This window comes from Astyanax mexicanus, chromosome 7 (genome assembly GCF_023375975.1).
Source record: "Astyanax mexicanus isolate ESR-SI-001 chromosome 7, AstMex3_surface, whole genome shotgun sequence".
Lineage (NCBI taxonomy): Eukaryota > Metazoa > Chordata > Actinopteri > Characiformes > Acestrorhamphidae > Astyanax > Astyanax mexicanus.
This window is the reverse complement of record NC_064414.1, coordinates 20,984,528-21,006,264: the sequence shown is the minus strand read 5'-3', so window position 1 is coordinate 21,006,264 and position 21,737 is coordinate 20,984,528. Positions and strand designations below refer to the sequence as shown.

The 21,737-nt window shown below is 38.2% G+C and overlaps 1 protein-coding gene across 2 annotated transcripts in view; it reads right to left on the bottom strand.

Annotated features, from left to right (window-relative positions):
• si:ch73-105b23.6 (mucin-like protein) overlaps positions 1 to 14,625 on the bottom strand; it is a 28,968-nt gene extending 14,343 nt beyond the window's left edge. Inside the window, exons 1-11 of one of the 2 annotated variants that reach the window (XM_015607470.3) lie at positions 14,525 to 14,625; positions 12,192 to 12,238; positions 10,025 to 12,109; positions 9,272 to 9,394; positions 6,254 to 6,387; positions 5,952 to 6,119; positions 5,407 to 5,586; positions 3,235 to 3,829; positions 2,984 to 3,133; positions 1,810 to 2,024; positions 1,539 to 1,614 (exon numbers count right to left, since the gene is read on the bottom strand). In XM_015607470.3, the coding sequence (XP_015462956.3) occupies positions 1,539 to 1,614; positions 1,810 to 2,024; positions 2,984 to 3,133; positions 3,235 to 3,829; positions 5,407 to 5,586; positions 5,952 to 6,119; positions 6,254 to 6,387; positions 9,272 to 9,394; positions 10,025 to 12,109; positions 12,192 to 12,238; positions 14,525 to 14,529 (3,778 nt within the window). In that variant the 5' untranslated portion in view covers positions 14,530 to 14,625. Of the gene's footprint in view, positions 1 to 1,538; positions 1,615 to 1,809; positions 2,025 to 2,983; positions 3,134 to 3,234; positions 3,830 to 5,406; positions 5,587 to 5,951; positions 6,120 to 6,253; positions 6,388 to 7,147; positions 9,242 to 9,271; positions 9,395 to 10,024; positions 12,110 to 12,191; positions 12,239 to 14,524 lie in introns of those variants that run through there. The other variant, XM_049481731.1, reaches the window with a different exon arrangement.
• Between the last annotated feature and the right edge of the window lie 7,112 nt (positions 14,626 to 21,737).

The window sequence follows — 21,737 nt, the reverse complement described above, 5'->3', positions numbered from 1 at the left end:
TCAGGGTGGAAAAAGGGCACTTTTTAGCGCACGTGGAACACTTCATTATTTAAAAAAGTTATCTATCATTGATTTGGGCTAGAGCGGCTAGTTTATCTGGTGACCAGTCGGGTCACGTTGGGCTTAGAGGGCAAACGGTAGGATTTTACTTGATGTGTATGTTACCTGGCTGGTGGGACACGGGGGAGAAGAAGCCTATCTGTTGCATGTGTGCTGTGCTGAAGACTCGCTGAACTGAACTGCTGCTGCAGCGCATCTAGTGTGCCTTGCGGGGGACCGCGCGGGGTCACGTGACAGAGGAAGAGAGAAGTCGGGTGTGTGCGAGCTGATTTCAGGGCATTCTGTTTTCACTCATTTTTAATCGCCAAGATTTTCAAAAGATAATTTCAAACCGGCCTCAGTAAAATCTTGATAATAAAAAAATTAATATATATATATATAAAAAAAGAAGTTTCAAAAGGGCACTTTGGTTGATAAAGAGCAGAGCTGATGTCTATGTCTGCACGCCTCTGTTTGGCTGGTTTAACATTTTAAAGTTTATTACACAATTCCTTATGTGTCATTTACATTCTGAATGTCTTTACATTCTGGATGTATATATATATATATATATATATATATATATATATATAAACTCTAGCGATAAAGTCTGGTCTATAGAAACGATTTTTAAAGTATTAGAGTTGAAGATTATAGGCTGTGTTTCATTAGAAATCAATAATTACATATATTTTAATGTTTTTTGTTTTTTTGCTTTGTAGGGTTGATCAGATCCTGATTGCCTTTTTGAAGCAATTTTTTAGCAACTATTTATGATGTACCGGCCTTTTGTGCTCTGGTTCTGAGTTTACTATAACACAGTAGTATTGGTGACTTGTGGTATTCAGTGAGAGTCAGTAGTCAGTCAAACATGAATGCCATTGGTCATGTGTTTTGAGTTTTTGAAAGCTCTTGGTGGGTTTTATGGATTTTAACTAGAAACACAGGGACCATGACCGGGCTTGCACCAGATGTGAAGCATGGTGGTGGAAGTATCATGGTTTGGGGATGCTTTGCTGCATCAGAACCTCGATGTCATCCTACCATTGAGTTTTTTTTTTATTAGATTTATTTTTTTTCTGAGAGAACATCAGCTTACCTGTTTATGAGCTAAAGCACAGGTGGGTAATTTAGTAAGACAGGGACCCAAGCATATAAGCAATTCATCCATACTCACAAAGATAAAAAAAGAAGAAATCTTAATTAATGGCTTGGTCAAAGTTCTGACCAAAACTCATGATTTAAATGCTCATTGTTCACAGTTCCTACTCACTGAACTGAAGCACTTCTAAGCGGAACAGTTGTTCTGTTGTGAAACTAATTAATAACTGAAGAAAGCATTTGGTTTCAGCTGGGGTGGGGGTGTATCCAGCTACTGAAAGAAGACTTTGTACCTTTTGCCTCATATCAAGCTTTATTAAACACTGTTTGATCTCAGGAAATGTGATCTAATAGATCATAGATGAGCATTTAACTCACACTTACAGCTCAGTTCTTACCTGAGGAGACTGGTGTGTCCACATCCTTGATTAGCATAGTTAGCTTCTCTTCAGATACGGGACTTCGCCATTCCACCTACAACAAAAGAAATTCAAGCCTTTTCAATAGCAGATCAAGTCAATAACCAGATCGGTACAGCTAACTCCCTCCCCCTCCAGCTAATGTTCCCCCTTCTTACATTACTGATGTACTGATTAAATGTTTTTAAAACTCTTTGAAAATGAATGTACACAGAGTTCATCTCAGCCTTCACAAACATTAGATTCAAACCTTGCCGTAGGTCTGGTGGTATGCAGCTACGCGCACTAACGCAGGGACACGTGTGGCCTGGCCGTTGCTCTGCAGCACTGCGGTCTCACCCTGCAGGGTGAAGACATTGGAGCCAGTAATGGAGGACAGACGCACAATCACAAACACTCCCAGGGCCTTGAAGGTGTAGTCTTTTCCATCAAATGTAGTAAAATGGAGGCTTCCATATGCCAAACCTGTATGAATGCAAGCGTTATAAAGGTACATAATGTACCACAGTTAGCAAGACAATCTAGCAGTGCCAGTATTGCAAGACAACAGCACTCTGCCTGAAGCTTGTCAAGAATAACTGAAGAATGCATCATGCTGCACCATTTAATATTCGTAATAGGGTTGGGTGATGCAAAAAAAAATGAATTAACCTTCATATTCTTCAAATATATGAGCAATTCTCGATTAGGATTGAGATTTTTGGTTCTTACCTACACAACTGGTTAACAACTTCAGTTTTTAAATTTGAGACAAGCAGCACAATTTAAAGTGATGTGCAAGCTATTGCTTCCTTTATATTTTATTTAATGTTATTTTTTGGAACAAATAGTAAGCAGACCCCTTCAATCTTTCATGAATCTTGATTATCCATTCTGAAAACCACATTAAAACAGTAATTTGATCAACATGCCAGCCTTAATTTGTATAACTAAATTATAATTAGTTTAATTTGTATACAGAGTAGGCAAATAAAAAGAAGTTCATCTTCACATAAAAGTATGTTATTAATGTTATTAAACAGCTTTTACAGTGTGTGAGCCTGATGTTTGATTTACATTTTAGAAGCTCAATGACTTCCAGTTCAGTCATTATTGACATTATTGACTCCTGATTTAAACTTAAAATTAGATTAATTTATTTTTGTAAATCTAAAAAAAGTTCTAAAACTTCTGTAAACTTCTGTCAATATATTGTATAAAATGTTGAAGTAACACCAATAGTATCTTAATTATTTATCAAATTTGTAATTATTATATGGATTAAATCTCCCATTCAGATTTTTAGTAAATTATAATATATTATAACAAATTCTATTTTTAGACGTGCTGTGTAGAATCTAGTTTGAAGTTAGCACATGGACTCAGTTAAAGATTCAACATAAAGTTAAATATAAAACATCAGCTCTGTAAAAGAAGAAACTCACCTATGCCTGGTGCTCCTCTGTTCCCTGGAATGCTGGGGTCTGGACTGGTCCAGCCAAAGCCCTGGCATCGATCTAGTGGTCTTTTTTCCAGGTAAAGTTGGCATAATGGGGACTGGACACAGCACCACTGGAATGGAAGGAGATCCTTATCTGCAGACAGAGATGCAGAATTACACATATCAGTGGCCTTAAAAATATCATAATTAATAATTAATTCAATATCAATAGTAGTTGCTGCTTTAATGTTTTACCAATGTGATCTTGCATCTTGGTGAAGTAGCGTTCACTGTATCCAGCCAGCAGAGGGCCCTGTGCGTCATACACACATCTTTTTCCTGCATTTTGCTTGTTATAGAGAAGTGATTGAAAGGCTTGGCCTCCACTTCCACCCCAGCGCAGGCCTCTCAGCTCCTTTATGTGCATGCCGTTATCAACAGGGAGAGTCTCAGGGCCAAAGTTCAGGTCCTCCAGTGCCTGAGAGCGGGTACAGGGGCATGGTGTGAGCCCTAACGCCCACTCTTTGGGGTCTGGCTCCTTCAGGGCCCATACCTGGCACTGTCTCTGAGAGTCAGAGCTGAGCACTGAGGCTCCGTTTAGGTCGTACACTATTTGACCCAGCTGGCCTGTGTTAAACACAGTGGTCTGGGGCCGATAACGTCCACCCGGGCCAAACAGATTATCAGGTGGGTTCGGAATCTCATTGTGGAAGTTGCCGACACCATCAGTGTAGCCAATCAGGGCATTGTTCTGAGTCCTCTGCCCAGGACCCCAGTTCATTTCACCATACTGCAGTAAAGCGTACGAGCGTGACCCATCTGTGGCCAGGATGCTCTGGAACGTGTTTGTCTACAAAGCAAAATGGAATTAGAAAAGTGATGAGAACAGCATTTGGCACAGCACTTTGTTCTGTTGTGATACTAGTCATGTCTGTTTGTGCCAGATCTCTAATTCTTCTCTTTACTGCTGAAACTGAGACTTAGTTCACTGTTAAGCTGAGCTAAAGGCGTTGCCATGTGGGTCAACCAGACCTCTTCCTGTACTGTTTTTCTTAAGTTTTTATGAGTCTTTCGAAGGTGTAGGAAACAGTACTCACCATCCTTTAGCTTCATCTGTAATTTCTCTAAAGAAAATAGTTATTATTTAATACGTATTTTACGGACTATAAGGTGCACCATATTATAAGGCGCACTATCAATAAACGTCTATTTTCTGGTTTATTTTCATGCACAAGGCACACCGAATTATAAGACGTATTTTAATCGACATTATTAAGGATCAAGGGTGTTGCCATGTTTCCCTTCTAATTCAAGCAGGTCTCACCGCTGGGGTTGCCTAAGAAAACTGTAATTCTTAAACAAAAAAAAAAAACATTTACTTTTAAAGTAAAACGAGTGCTGGATGTTAATCTACAAAGATTACTGCTACTTAAAACCTGACTGTTAGAATTCATACATAAGGCGCATCAGATAATTAGGCGCACTGTCAGAAAATTTAAAGATTTTAACGTGCCTTATAGTGTAAAAATACAGTATACTTTTAATTGTTACAGTGTTATCTGTGCTTCTGTGTCATGTTCTAGTTATTATGATGAAAGTGTGAATGTGCTGTGTAATTGTTGTCTTGTGTATTTCAATACTGCTGAACTGCAGACAAAGGCTATGTAACCTGAGAATACAATAATTAGCCATTTTGTTTTATTGTAAACAATGTTATTGTACAAAATGCAGCAAATTAAAAGCGTGACAAAAGAAACTGATTTTTTTTTAAAGTAAAAATCTATTTGAAACCAGTTTATCTTTGAAAGTTATCAGTGGCTTTTTTTTTACTATATATTATATACACTACTGATCAAAAGTTATAGGACATCCCTATTGTTTATTTGACCAGTAGTAGTGCTGCATGGCCCAGACCAGCTGCTTTATTTTCTAATCTTTGCAATCATGATTTGATCTTTATTACTGCACTTCACCTGTCAGATCTCTAATTCTTCTCTTCAACGCTGAAACTGAGACTTAGTCTAATGTAAAGCTGAGATAAAAATGTTTTTGACATGTGGGTCAGCCAGACCTGACTCTTACTGTACCAGTTTTCTCCATTTTCCAGTAGTCTTTTGAAGGTGTAGGGAAAAGTATTCACCACTCTCTGGCTTATCTGTATTTTTTTCTAAAGAAAATACTTATACATTTAATAGTTACAGAGTTCTCTGTGTTTCTGTGCCTTTTTCTAGTTATTATGATGAAAGGGTAAATGTGCTGTGTAATTGTTGTGTTGTGTAAATGCCGCAGAAGAAAGTTCAGTAACACCATCTGTTCCAATACTGCTTTACTACAGTCTCTAAAACAGTTTATTTCCTACTTTATTTCCTGTTACTTATCAGCTGTAAGTGGTTAATGAATCATTGTTAAGTCTCTTTATCTTCTTACCTCAGACAGATTGATTTTCTGGTAGGAGACAGGCAGCACATGGTCCCATGTAATTTTCAGAATCCACGTAGGAGTGAAAGCAGGTCTCCCTCTCTTGGCCTCAAATTTACTCACCTCGTCAGCTGTATGGTTGAAGACTAATTGAGAGTACATATCTGATAGGTTCGGCTGGTCATATTCCTGTTAGATGGACAAACATAGAATAAACAAATATTAACAGTAATTTACATCTAACTACTCTTGTATTTAAAAAGAACTGCTCAAATGTTTCCAGTCCCACAAGTTCTCATGATATTCTGTCATTGTTTGAGAAGCTATGATACATCTTACATCATCTTGTTGTTATCATATCAAGTAATTTATTCATTAAAAAATGGATGAATCCATTTACAAACATCCAAAACAAACCCAAATTTCTTGTGCATCTGAGAAATTCTATTTGACTTTAGGGCTACAAACTGCATTATTATCATTACCGATAAACACAGATCCAGAGCATTTAATATAAAAGCAGACCACATGAGCACATGCATGACTCCCCTTACCTGGTAGAACAGTTTTCCATTTCCTAGAGTGAGATCAGCATCATCCCAGAACACAGCCAACAAGGCCAGGTTTTCGTTACCAATGAAGCCATCAGGGAACGGAGCAGGAAACAGGAGCTTCTCGTTCTCAGTGACTTCCTGGAACTGCACCAGGCCATTGTCTGAAAACTAAGTCAATTACATAAGAAATATTATGATAATTTCAAAAATAATATTTTAGTGTAAACATAAAAGTTCTTATTGGGTTGAGACTATTTCAACATACGTAAACGGATAGAACTGACTATTAAGAATTTACTTACAAATATTCTGTCATAGATTTTGCCCATAACTGGAAAACCCTTTGGAGGAGTTATATATGGAGAATTCCCATCTGCCGTTGACATTGGTAACCCAGTATCACCAACCTCGTCTCCAAAAGGAAACAGCCTGCTATCTGTGGACATAAATAATTGTTTCACATGCTGATCATTAAAAAATAAATAACTGCACCCAGAAGCAAGATTCTTCAAGGCAAGCTCTTGTGTCAGATCTATTTTGTTTTTCATTACAGGTACTTGAAAGTGCATCATTACAATAATATGGTCCTGCAACTACTGTACCTGTACAACTCCATACTGATATGTCTGGCATGTTGTGTTAAACATGCATCTGTCTAAAGTATTTATTATTTCAAGTAATCTTTATCTTCATTTCGAACAGCATCTCTATTCAACATTTCCTTATGGGTGAAACAATTTTTTTCATGTGTGTGTATATCTTCTTAAGGCAAGTATTTAGAGTATTTACATCTATTGTAGCAATCACCATCACATGATGCTATAAGCTAACAGACTAACTCCCACACAGGCTACCTTTCTACTAAGCAATTGTGGAGGGTAGAGAGAGAGTGAACAGTAATGTGTTTTACAACTAAATAATGTTATTAAGTGGTTTTAATTTATGTTAGTATCAATCTGAAAGATGATAATTAGCTAACAAACACTACTACAGTTGGAGAAGTAACTAACATTACAATTTCTCAAACATAGTTCTCAAAATCTAAGCATGAGAAATAAAAAGCTGGTATATGTAAACTTAATTTTTAAAATATAAAATATCATTAAATGATAACTCTGTTTAAGGAGGTCAAAAACAAAAGCGACATATTAAACACAAGCAAAACATTTCTGTTGGGTTATAAATGAATGCCTGACCATTTAGCGACAGCCGTTGACAGTTGGTATTATCATCAGGGCAGGTACAGCTGAAGGATCCAATGGAGTTTGTGCAGGTTGTCTTGCCACTGCAAGCACCGGTTGAGAGACACTCGTTTTGGTCGATGCACCCATAGGCTCCGATTCCATTCTGAGATGTGGGCTCCCATCCGCTGGCACACTGGCACTGGAAACCAGGCACCAAGTTGTAACATGTGGCAGCAGGATGACAGCCGCCCCGATTCTGCTGGCACTCATCTCGATCGACACACATTCTCCCCAGGGCTAGAAATCCTGGGGAGCACACACAGATGTAAGATCCTGGGGTGTTGAAGCAGCGGGCTTGTCGATGGCAGGGGGAGATTGTTGCAGAGCATTCGTTGATGTCCTTGCACACTGTGCCATCCCCAGAGTAACCCAAGGGGCAGGTACAGGAGAAAGACCCTACAGTGTTCCAGCATCGAGCCAGGGCATGGCACAATGTTGTGGCATTCTGGCATTCGTTTGTGTCGGTGCATGTGCCGTTTTCCTCATGGTACCCCACAGGGCAAGAGCACTGATATGATCCAGGCAGATTTCTGCACACCTGGTCAGGTCGGCAGGAGTTAGTGAAGAGGCACTCATTGATGTCAACACAGATTGCGCCCAGAGTCTTAAAGCCAGACACACAGGGGCATAAAAAAGAGCCTACAGTGTTTACACACTTGGAATTTTCAGTGCAGGGACTTTGTTTCGCCTGGCATTCATCAATGTCTTCACATACTCTACCATTCAGTTGAAACCCTAGATAGCACTTACATTCAAACGAGCCTGGGATGTTTGTACAAGTAGAGTAGGGTTGGCATACTGACTTGTTGTGGGATTCTGAGCACTCATCAATATCAAAACACATAGTCACGTTGCTTCTAAACCCAGCATTGCAATCACAGTAGAATGAACCTGCAGTGTTGATGCAGGTCCCATTAGTGCACAGTGGACCCAAATCTGGCTTTGAGCACTCGTCTATATCCCTACAGTAGGTGCTGTGTGTGTCATTATTGTAGAATCCAACGTCACATGGGCACAGAAAAGTGCCAGGTGTGTTAACGCAAGTGCTATGCTGTGGACAAGTAGCATTATCCAAACATTCATTGATGTCCTCACAGTGCGATGCATTACCGGCGTACCCATCCCAGCACTCACAGAAGAAGGATCCTATTGTGTTTTGGCAATCAGATGAATTTGGGCACAGAGCCAATCCTGCAGCACACTCGTCAATGTCCAAGCACAGGGAGTTGTTGGCAACAAAGCCAGCATTGCATAGACAGAGGTAACCCCCATCTTTATTCTTGCAGGTGCTGTTGTTCGGACAGGTAAAATTTCCTGTGTCACACTCATTTATATCCATGCAATTTGTCTCATTGTCCTGATAACCATCCCAGCAATTGCAGAAGTAAGAGCCCTCTGTGTTGAAGCAGTTGGCATGCTGTGGACACGGCTGCCCTTCCACCAAAGCACATTCGTCAATGTCCATACACTGGGTTCCATTTCCGTAAAAGCCTGTTCTGCAGGCACAATAGTACGATCCCAGTATCACACTGCACTCAGCATGGGTGCTACAGACACTGGTGGCATTCGCACATGTACTCGCATTCACACAGGTCCCATAGTCATAGACCGTACCCAGAACACAATCACAAGTGTAGGCTCCGGGAGTGTTGTGGCACACCATGTTTCTTCCACAGCGCAATGGCAACTGACACTCATCCACGTCAACACAGGTAAACCCGTCCCCCTGGTATCCCTTCAGGCAGCGGCAGGTGTAGGAACCCTCTGTGTTGTTGCACAGAGCAAGGCGGCTGCAGTCGTTGGGTAAGGTTGAATTCTCCGCACATTCGTCCACGTCCGTGCAATTAAATCCTGACCCAGGCATGCCAGGTGGGCAGGTGCACTTGTAGGAACCAGGGTTGTTAATGCAGCTGGCAACAGGATGGCACCCTCCATTTTGAGACTGGCATTCATCAATGTCTAGAAGTCACCCAAAATGGGACAGGGTCAGGGTAAAACAGCCCTAAAAATGCTAAAAGAAGAGTCCAAGCAAAAAGTAACATTGCAATGAAGGATTGCAAAGAGAAAATGGCTTACCAGAGCAGTTTTTCCCATCCCCAGTGAAACCATTAAGACAGTAGCACAGGTAACTTCCAATGGTATTGACACACTTTGCAAAGTCACTGCAATCGTCCTTTCCAGAAGCACACTCATCCACATCTTGGGAGAGGAGAAAGAACAGGATTGAGAAATGTGAAAGGTAAATACAATATCATCAATATATGGGCTCATCTAAAAAAAAGATGAATATCATTGAAAAATGACTTTATTTTAAGTAATTCAGTTAAAATTGTGAAACCCATATATTATATAGATGTATTACAAACACAGAGATCAATTTTAAGCATTTATTTATTTTATCGTTGATGATTATGGCTTGCAGACAATGAAAACCCAAAAGTCCTAGGTCCTACTGGAAAATGAAATCCATATCTCAATAAAAGTTGTCAGCAGAGGGAAGCATGAAGTGCTGTAAGATTTTCAGGGAAAACACTGCACTGACTTTGGACTTGATATAACACAGTGGACCAACACCAGCAAATGACATGGCTCTCTAATCCATCACTGATCATCAGTAAATTTTACATTTCATTTGGAAATCATTATAAATTATAAACGCTTAAAATAGATCACTGTGTGTAATACATCTATATGAGTTTACATTTTTAACTGAATTACTGAAATAAAGTAACTTTTCCATGCTATTCAAATTTGTTTGAGATGAACCTGTAGACATTACTACTTTTTGCTACATATGTTTATTTATGTCAGTACTGTGCAAAATTTTACCTTCACATTCCATTCCAATCTGGGTGTAACCCTTCTTGCAGACGCAGGAAAAAGAGCCTGGGCTGTTCACACACATTGTCTCATTTTTGAGACACACTTTATCCTGGCACTCATCGATGTCAAAACAAATGCTTCCATCCCCAACAAAGCCTATGTCACACACACACTGGTATCCCATTGGTGAGGGATGGCAAAGCCCACGAGGATGGCAGGGAGGAGAACACCCTTGGCTGGGAGCAACACAGGTGCCCTGGTTTGCCACTGTGCCATTCAGGCACGAGCAGACGTGCGTTCCAGGAGAGTTGACACACTTGGAGAAATCTGGGCAGGTAGCATTGGAGAGCGCACACTCATTCACGTCTGTGCAGGAGAAGCCATCTCCTTCAAAGCCCCTGTAGCACTGGCAGTAGAAGTCACCAGGGACGTTTAAGCACATAGCATACGGGTTACAAGCTCCATCTGCAGCACATTCATTTACATCTTCACATTTGATGCCAGTTCCACTGAAGCCATGCTTGCATGTGCATGTGAAGGAGCCCACTGAGTTGAGGCAGGTAGCGTTGTAGTGGCACGCTTGACTGTCTGTACACTCATCTATATCTAAACACTCTGTGCCCACAGTAGGTCGACTAAAACCCACTTGACAAAGACAATCGTAAGATCCTTCTTTATTCACGCACATCTCGTTGGTCTTACATGGCTTATCCCGGACCTGGCATTCATCAATGTCCTGGCAGACTGTATTGTTAACTAACATGAACCCAGAAGGGCAGACACAAGAGAAAGATCCTATGGTGTTGACACATGTGGCCTTAGTACTACATCCACCATTGTTCACGTTAAGACACTCGTCTATGTCTGAACATCGAGCCACACCATCGCCTGTGAAGCCCACCTTGCAGCTGCAGTTGTAACTTCCTGGTAGGTTGGTGCAAATGGCATTGACATTGCATGTTTGGTATGAAGAACACTCATCTACATCTTCACAGGACAACCCATCACCTGTGTAACCAGTTAAACACGTACAGGTGAAGTAGCCAGGGAAGTTTGCACATGAAGCATACTGGCTACAGCGGCCTGAAGCGCATTCGTCCAGATCCTGGCACTGTGTTTTATTGAAGATGTAGCCCTGGCCACAGTCACAGAAGTATGACCCTGCTGTGTTGACGCATGTTATGCTGGCTGGGCAGATGTTATTTACAGCGCACTCATTAATGTCCGTACACTGGACCCCTCCTCCTTGGAAGCCGGTGCGACACGAGCATTCGTAGCTGCCAAGCACATTGATGCACACTGCATTGGGGTCACACGTGTTCTTACTGCTACATTCGTTGATGTCCACACAAATCAGACCATTCCCAATAAAGCCAACTTGACAAGTACATCGGTATGACCCTGGTGTGTTCACACAGTCCGCAAAGATGCTACAAGTATTGCTTGAGCACTCGTTGATATCTTCACAGGTTTTCCCATTGCTTTGGAAACCACTGCTGCAGAGGCAGCGGTAGGTTCCTGGAAGGTTCCTGCATCCCTTGAAACCAAATGCGGCAGAACACACACCTGGGGTTTCTGAGCACTCGTCCACATCCAGGCACAGATAGTTTCCATTGCCTTTGTATCCAGCATTGCATGTGCATACATATGATCCAGGGTTATTGGTACAGGTCGCATTCCAGTGGCAGATACCTGGCGTGGTGCATTCGTTATCATCAGTGCACTGAAATCCATTCCCACTAAATCCCTTTTTGCACTGGCAGTCTCGCCCACCATTTCTGTTGGTGCAAACTGCATCAGGATGGCAGCCACCGTTAGCTGTCAGACACTCATTAATGTCAACACAGTCAAAGCCATCACCAGAGTAGCCGTCCAAGCACGTACAGGAGTAGCTGCCTGGAGTATTTTGACAGTGTGCTCGAATGTTGCACTTGTGAATACCCGTTGCACACTCATCAATGTCTGTACACTCTAGTCCATCTCCAGTGTATCCAGTGAAGCAGACGCAGGTGAAATTGTTACGTGTTTTCATGCAGTCTGCGAAGGTATTGCATATTTTTCCCACTGCTTCACAGTCCTTAAGATCTGCACCTATAGGAGTAAAGTGATACAGCTCAATGTAGATGTTTGAAGCAATTAAATAAATCAGTGTTTAATGATGGATGCAACTTACCTACACTGGCGTATGTGAGCAAAGCACACAAACACAACAGTGGAACCCTGCAGGACAGAAGACAGAGGTAGAGACAGTGAAATTTAAAGACATCTTTATCAGCGTGTCTTACTCCAATAATGTTTCAAGATGATTTCACACCAGATACTGAGTATGTGCATCAAAAGAAATTGTCCTGTCCTGTCGAAAACTAAACAAATTACTTACTGTTGTGGAATATAAATAGGCTCAAAACTTTCAATACTTTTGGCTCCAACAGCTTCACATCCAACACGTTATTATACTTTAAGTTTTCTTTTTATAATTAACTTTGTGTAACACTTGGTCCACTTGCACTTTTAAGGTTTTAAGGTATACAATTTAAAATATAGCTGGTGTTAATATATTTATTTGTCTAAATATTGTACAGTCAGCAAGAGAACTGAATTCTGTATTGTTTCTGCATAGAAACAGCTAGAATACCAAATGCTGCATATACCAAAAATTGACCAAAAATCATTTTCACGATTAATTGAACTTTCTGCCTGTTATTATTAATGATTGTTGTTTTAATTAACAACAAAACAAATGAGCATTTTATTTTAAGCTGTTATAGCAACTCTGTTGGCTCAGTGTTGGCTCAGAGGTCTCCTCCAATTTGCTTCCATGTTTTAAAACTGGTCAGGGTGTAGTCATGTGACTTCAGACATGGTTATAGGTTTTTAAGTGGAAAGTAGGTAAATGAACACATACAGAAAGTATTAACAAAATTAAAATAATTTAAATAATCAATACAAGCAAGATCCATCCATTTTTGGTTTCAATTTATGTTTGATTAGTTGCCCAGCGCTAATTCTATTTACCAGTGGTAGACCTTTCTGCAGTTTAATATTTGAACAGCACAAATCTAGTTTATTCCACCTTGGTAAAAGAACAGCATTAATTCTCATATCAATATCAGAATAAGATTTACTGCCAAGTATGTCGACACACAAGGAATCTGATTCCAAGCGTAGGTGCGTCTTTAATAGTATATCAATATACAGACAATATGCAATCTACAATATATACAACAAGCAATTAATAAATAAAACATTTTGAATATGATTTTGTCCCATTAGCCAATGCATTATCAAAAATGGCAACACATGAGCCACTTGTACAGTGAGTCCTGAGTGTTATTTATACAGTAATATTAGCTACAGTTTCTGGTGTGTAAAGGTGACTGGTGAGTCAGGTGACCTAGAAAGGTAACCTCTTTCCACACAAAACAAAAGCAAATGGGATAAAGTTACTGTGTTGCCGTTAATATCTCACAAGTTACAAAATAGTTTGAATGTATAAGACACAATCAACAGTATATAAGAAAAGTTGGCATTTACAGAACAAAATTGTGAGTTTCTGGGTCTGATAATGGTGTACAAAAGCAGCTTGGCTCTAATTATGAATCAAACTATTAATGTCTCTGTGATAAGCAAACACTGCTTAGACTGCTTACACTACATATGTAATGATACATACTTAATTACACTTAATTATTTGGTTCTGTTTAACTACCTACGTGTAATTTAACCTTGAATGGCTGACAGGTTGTAGACCAGAATTCTTTAAACATTTAGATCCAAGTATCTATTTAAAAAGATCTAATCTTATCTTAAACTCATTCTAAAAAGAGACGTTTCTGCTTGTCTAACTCCTGAGAGCGTTTGGTTTTTATAAAGTCCTGTATATGGAAAAAAAATGATCCCACTGTAAAGAGAATCCACAGCAAGGCGTAACTGAACTCAGTGATGATCGTTTTATGAATAGGTAAACTGATAATAATAATCTGAGATTATTGTCCCACCCTCTGGGCCACTGTCTAGCAGGAACAATGCAAGTGGTTAAGTGTCATTGTTAATTAACCATTAACCATTAACCATAGACAGACAGACAGATAAATAGATAAATAGACAGACAGGCATATATATATAAACAAATATAAACAAATAACATCTCAGAATTAATTTAAGTAACAGGAAAGTGTGTTGAGATTGACATCCTCAGTCATAGTTACAATAAGATAAAATACACAGAAAAACAAATGAGGGAAGTTAATGGGGTAATGTGTTACAGTAACAGAAATGAGTGAAACCCAGGGACACAACTAAAATGTGTATTTTAACTTAAATATTCTGGATTTATTATAAAAATATATATTGATTAAGCAGAATATGCCATATATATAAAATGTATACAGAAATATATGGCTTAGACCATTTAAATTGTAAATTATTATACTTAAACTGGACTCTGTGTATCTCATGGTAAAATCTATTAAAATGAAAAGTTTATATGTATAAATCATCACTTACTGCATATCTCACAGATTGACTGGGGACTACCGGGCCGGCATCGGGGCGGACAGCGCAGGTCCCTCTACGTCTGCTCTGAACATCTCTGTGCTCCTCTCAGGTGACTGTGGTCCCCCTGAGCACTTTTTCACTCTTTCTCACTCTCACTCACCCTCTCTATCTCTCTATCTCTCATTCTCTCTCTCTCTCTCTCTGTCTCTCATTCCCTCTCTCTCCCCCCTGAGACTGAGTACAATTGACACACCAACAGAAAAGGGAAACACCCATATTTCCTTATGCTCATATTTTGTCCTTCTTGCAAATGACTCCTTTTGGCATTTCATTTGTCCTTTCCCACAAAACAGGCATTAGAACAATGGAGAGTCATCTTTCATTGTTAGGCCATCTTAGCAGGCCTACCTGTATCCCCACAGGCAAGCTCTAGCCTGGTGATTTCTTAAGGCACCTGACCCACTAAGGGACTGTAACTTTCTTAAGTGTTGATATGAATCTTGATATATATATTTTTTAATGAAGGAGTTTAACATAAATATACTTTGAAGTCTATATATAGACACTAAACTGCATAAACAACCAATTTAATTCCTATTTATTTTCCTATTTAATTTCCAATTTCTGCCTAGTAAAAGTGGAAGTTCTCCATTTTGACCTCCACATGTGTAAAATTACAAAGATATGTCCTTTAAATGTACTTAAAGTACTGACATTAAAATAATTATTCAGCTCATTTTAGATAAACAGACTCTAGTGTCACCACTAGAACACCAATATTTTAATAGTAAGGCATTAACTAGACTGATACTAATGACTATTAAAATGTCCATAAACATAAAATACTGAAGGTAAACATTTGTATTAAATTTTTTACATAGTCAAGACAAAATATATTTACCAACAGTTATCAGAATAAAAAACAACAAAAAAGAAAACCCTCTCCCTCCCTACCACTGTCACTGATCCACCCTCCCCCTTTCCTGCACATACAGGGGGTCACCGGTGTATGATATGACACAAATGACATATGTTTTTGAGCTGTTGGGGAGTCTGTGAAAGCCTTCCTTAACAAGCCACAAGCCAGATGTGCAGTCCATTGACCTTTAGCTTTCGTGGTGCTTAACTGTATGAAAAGCAAAGCTGCTTTCTGCTGCAGTGATGGCTACATTGTCTGACTTTCTGTGAAATCTGTGACTTTAGCTGAAGAGCTCTCGCCCCTGGCGCATTCGTGTGCTTTGTTGAATAGACATGCACCTGCAGGTCGTTGGCACCTTTATTTGCCACAGACACATAAGTGCCTGGCTTACACGTCAATGTGTGCGCATTTCTAGCACAGAATAACGGGGCAAAGAGTCTAAAAGCGGAGAGAGTGCACATTTCTAGCACAGAAAATCGGGCCAAAGAGTCTAAAAGCGGAGAGGGTGCGCATTTCTAGTGCAGAATAATGGGCCAAAAAGTCTAAAAGCGGAGAGGGTACGCATTTCTAGCGCAGAAAAACAGACCAAAGAGTCTAAAAGCGGAGAGAGTGCGCATTTCTAGCGCAGAAAAACGGGCCAAAGAGTCCAAAAATTGCCGTAATTAAGGACTTTTATATGAAGAGACATCATGAAATTAAACATCAATTTGTAAAATCTTAGTTTACACAACACTGTCAAAGATAAAGATAGTAAGTCATGTAAAATGGTGTGTAAATGAAATAATCAGGAAAAAAATATTATTTAAAGTGGTATATTTTATTATTTGCTTTATTACAGAGTGTGGCCCGTGACTTCAAATATATTTCTCCTTCTGGCCCCCAACAAAAAAAGTTTGGACACCCCTGATCTAGACTACAGATGTTAAATAATAGATTTGTCCTCCACAGGACTTTACATTTGTTACGTTATTTATTTAAAAAAATGACATATTTGGGTAGTTTTTTTAAGTTGAGGAACAGCTTACTAATTAGCTGAGTGCTAATGATTGACAGGATTGATAACTTTTAAAAATAAATCAAATGGGCAGAGCAGGGGGACTCCAGGTTCAGTTTTGAGAACCATGGCTCTCGATGTCTTGATTAGAACGGGTTGGCCCAGCTAGGTTTCAGCTTGTTGCTCTTGCATCACTCAACCACTAACATTCTCACGACCAAAGAATTCTGATCTAAAGATTTGAGATCACTGACTGTGGCTGAGTACAGGCAGGTATTCATCACTGCACACATTTAATGCTTCAAAATAACTTGTGTAACAGATTGACACAGCTGAGCTTTATAACTGAAGAGTCTTCAGACAAGGCCTTTTCATTCATTATAGTCACCATGTACTGCATTTCTGCCATCTTTCAGTATGACTAGACAGTACAGAGTGTGACGAGTTCATACAGTATGACTAATAGAAAATAGAACTCTAACAGAATTAGTACCATAATGAAATTAATAACTTTTTAACATTTCTAAACACAATTGTGCTTCAGACTCCACACAATACACCTACAGTAGACTATTCTTAACCAATAGTCATGAATACAGATATTCCTCCCTCTGTAGCTTTATGAATATGAACTTGTTTTCTTTGTATTATCTGAGGTCTGAAACCTCTGCATCCTTTTTGTTATGTCAGCCATTTTTCATTTTCTGCAAATAAATGCTATAAATGACAATATTTTTATTTGGAAGAGACCACTTCAGTTTCTGAATCAGTTTCTCTGATCTTGGTATTTATAGGTATATTTTTCAGTAAAATTAACATTTTTGTTTTATTCTGTAAACTACAGACAACATTTCTCCCAAATTTAAAGCATTTATTTGCAGAACATTTGAAATGGATGAAATAACAAAAAAAGATGCAGAGCTTTCAGACCTTAAATAATGCAAATAAAACAAGTTCATGTTCATAATGTTTTAATAGTTCAGAAATCAATATTTGGTGGAATAACCCTGGTTTTTAATCACAGTTTTCATGCATCTTGGCATGTTCTCCTCCACCAGTCTTACACACTGCTTTTGGATAACTTTATGCCACTCCTGGTGCAAAAATTCAAGCAGTTCAGCTTGGTTTGATTGCTTATGATCATCCATCTTCCTCCTTAATTGCATAATTCTTTTGCGGTTAATCAATTTATTTGTTAGTTGACACCACTAAAGATGATAGGGTTGCCAGTTTGAGCACTTGTAAAAGGTCTGCCCTGGATGGCGCCCATGCTCGGAAAACCCGCTCTGTAGCTTCATGTGATCTGAGATGCTGTGGTTCCTAAACGCTGCAGCTGCGGCATCCTATTACAGCAGAACACCAGAATTCAGGGAGCATTTTAGCTTCATCCATTCTTTCTCTAATGTCTACAAATTATAAAATTATAAAATAATTACATTATATAAACGTGTGGCCATTGAAATGAAAGACATCAAGGTAAAAAATATTCACTTGCAGTGGCAATAGCATGTGACACCCAGACCACTAGACTGATTGCAACACAGATACGTTCAGCTTCCTGACTGTGCAAAGCTTTCACAAACTTTACACACACTTCAGTTTTATTTTTTTGTAATCAAAAGTATATTATGTAACCATTTCTGAAAATCTAACTCTAATTTGATGTGATGAATCATGTTTTGTATGGTAAAAAAATATTATATATAAAAAAATAATATCTGAAGACATTTTTATGATATCAATACATGATATTTATCTATTTTTTTTGCATGATTACCAACTGTGCCAGTAGTGGGAAAATAATCAATATCCAAATACTATACCACACTTAGTATAGTACTTTGTGTTCAACATTTATTCCAGGCTTACACTGTAAGCCTGGATAAGTTGAATTTATTTAAATTATTTGAAGAAACTGATTGCCTTAAGATTTTTAGGTAATGTTTACTGAAAACTTGATTTAAATAGACAAAAAAAGTTTTAGTTATTATGCCTACACTGACAAAAGTTCATTTCAAATATTTTTAATGGCACAAAAATTCTACTTCAAATGTTATGGTCAGGTGAATAAAATAGATTTGTGTTTAGTCGCCTCTTTGATTTAATTAAAGTAAATAAAAAAATATATTTGAAAACTCATAGAAAATTAGATATAGAAAGAAAATGCTTTAAAGAGAATAGTACAGAGCAGGGATTCCCGAACCTTTTGCAACTTACAGCCCAAATAAATCATGGCAACATCATCTTTCTGCAGACGTAGTCAGCTATTCAGTGCACTTTGCACATCGTATATGTTGCCGTTCACACTGCCATAAGAATTACACATTTGTGTCACATATAAAATAAAAGATTAGATTTGGGCCACTTTCAACTGCTGTTGGAATGCTGCCTTCGTGGAAACTACAGTTGCTGTGGTTTTTAAACGCTTCCACTTTTTATTAATACCACTGACAGTTGACAAATATTAAGAAGGGAAGACATTTCACAGACTGACTTGCTGCAGCTGTGTTTAGGGTACAATTCTCTCATATTGGCCATTGAATTTTCAACATGGCACTTCACGGCAAAGAACACTTTGAGGCTGTGAGATACAGAATTATTGTTCTCCACAAAGATGGCCTAGTCTATAAAAAGATTGCTAACCCCCTAATACTGAGCTCTAATACACCACAGTGGCCAGTGTCACAGAGGAGTTTTCTAGAACAGGTTCCACTCGGAACAGGCCTTCAGAGGGTCAACCAGAAAACTTGAGTCCACCAGAGGCTGGTATTAAACAACAGACACATGACTGCTAACAGCAATGCTGCAGAGGTTAAAGAAGAGGAATGTCAGCCTGCAATACGCCTTAGACTGCTTTAACTCGGTGTGCATGACAGGTGCCTTGCCGAGGAAGCTGAAGATAAAGGTAATGGACTGCTCAGGTTTGTCATCAGACCTAAACACAATTAAGAACCTGTGGTGCATCCTCATGCAGGAGGTGGAGGAGCACAAGATGTCTAACATGGAGTCATTATGTCGTCATATCATCAAGGAGGGGTGGAAGAGAATTCCAATAGCAAACTGTGCAGCTCTGATGAATTCAGTGCCCAATAAAGGTAAAGCAGTGCTAGAAAACAATAGAGTGAATGTAATATAATAGTAAACAATATATGGGACTGTAATGGGACTGAATTAAATAAATAAAAAAGCAGGGATCATTGAAGAGGTGTGTCTCAATTCTCAAGTTATATAGTGTTGTGTTCTGAATTGGCACAAGTTTAAGTTGAAAAGCGGAAGCAGAAGAAGAACTGTTGCATGAAGGAATGAAAGCACAACCACTAAATTGAGGTTAGCTACATTTAGCTTCCTTAAAGATTAAGGCTTTCACACACTTTACCTTCAGTGTAAAACCAAGCGGTGGGATAAGGTAAAAAAAGCTTTATTAACTTTTGATCTGTTACATTTGTGTTAATTTGTTTTAATCATTTGTTATAATCAGTATAATGTAACTATCATATAATATTTATTTTTATTTGTTTACTTGTAAAATGTATTTATCCTTTTAGCCACGTCTAGGTCTGTAAATTGTTAATAAATTATTATATCTCTATATCTGAAGAATACGTGATATTTATTGATATTTTTACCTATAAACAAGATGCACCAGTAATTGAATATTAAAAAATAAATAAATAAAACTGCTATCCAAATATTAACCAATATTTAGAACAGTTCTGTAGACAGTTCTGTTGCTGAAGTCACATATTTCTGTTAAACAGGAATAATTGTGCTCTTTGTAATGAAATGTGTAGTTAGTCTTATCATATACAGTAAAACTGCCTTACTGCTTACCATCATAAAAACATTCATACTGCACTTCATTAGATGTTTCTTTTTTATATATGTAATTTTGCTTAGATCATACTTTTTCTATGGGAAAATTATATTGTGGTTTATTGATGTTTATGGATTATTGATGCATTTTGTGATGAACGGACCAACAGATGTGGTCCAAACTGACTTCCATTAAAACTTTTTTCCTCACTGCTAAAGCTGCTATTCTTAAGATACAAGGTTGCTGTGTAACAGCGAGAATTTTCTTAACCACTCAAATACAGAAAAGAAATATATGTATGTATGCATGTGTAACATGTGTTACTTCATGTGCAAAATACATTTTACAAATATGTTAATTTAAAAATGTATTTTATAATATTGCTGTATATTAGGGTAAGTTTTTGGGTTCATTTTCAATGGCTGTGTTTATCATTCTATTTTAAAATGTTTACGTTAAGTTTATAAAGGGTTAAGTAAAAGAAGTACATACACTATATACATTGTATTTAGCGTACATTTACATATCAGCTAATGTATTATTTCGACCCTAGTTCCTGTACCTTTAAGTGAACATTTAAATAGTTTGTTTCTATTGAGAGACAGGAATCATGTACATTTTAAGTTACAGCCCATATTTGGTTTTGTAAGTAGTAATAGTAAAGAAACACTGCATAGCAAGCTGTGGCCTGCCAAGGAATTAAACAAGCGCTTAAATGCCGGCGAATAATGGTTTCGTTTTTTAGGGCTGCGTGACACGTTCAGTATGTGGCTGCCTTAAGCCTTTTTTTCTGCTCCTTGTCTTTCTTCTCAATTAACAACCCCGCCCCCACTCACGTTCTTACCCTCACGGCATCCAACATTCTCAACTTATTAATGCTCTTGTTGCTGAATGCAGTCAAATCCTCACAGTAAAGCTCCAAAATTAAGAACACAGCCTTTCATGGACATTAGAGACATTAAAACAAACTCAAACAAAATCTGAATAAACTCTTTTTAGTACCCTTGATTTCAAAATAAACAATGAATAAGCAGGTATCCTAATACTTTTGTCCATTAAGTGTATTTCCTTGAAAATCACACTGGGGAGCCCATGGCAGAAGTCCTGCAAAAAGCCTCTAAACACTGAAACCTAAATGAAAGGAAGCCTGGTGCTCGAGTAACCCACAACAACAGCAAGTTCTACAAAATAATTTTAATGTTTAAAGTTAACGTTTCAAATAAATTTCCTGACCATAACCCAAAAGAAATTTCACAATCCGAAACAGTTTCAATAATTAGTCAGCCCGCTAACTTGACATTTTTTTTTCTGTATAATATAACAGGGTTGAAGCAACAATCTGCATTTCAATATAACAAGGACTTATTTACCTGTAAAATTAATGATCATTAACTTTTTATTGATTTGATTAGGATTTTCTGACTGTCCTATGAATTATACATTTATACAATAATAGTCCAGGTACCTCTGGATCTTATCATGAAATTATAAAATT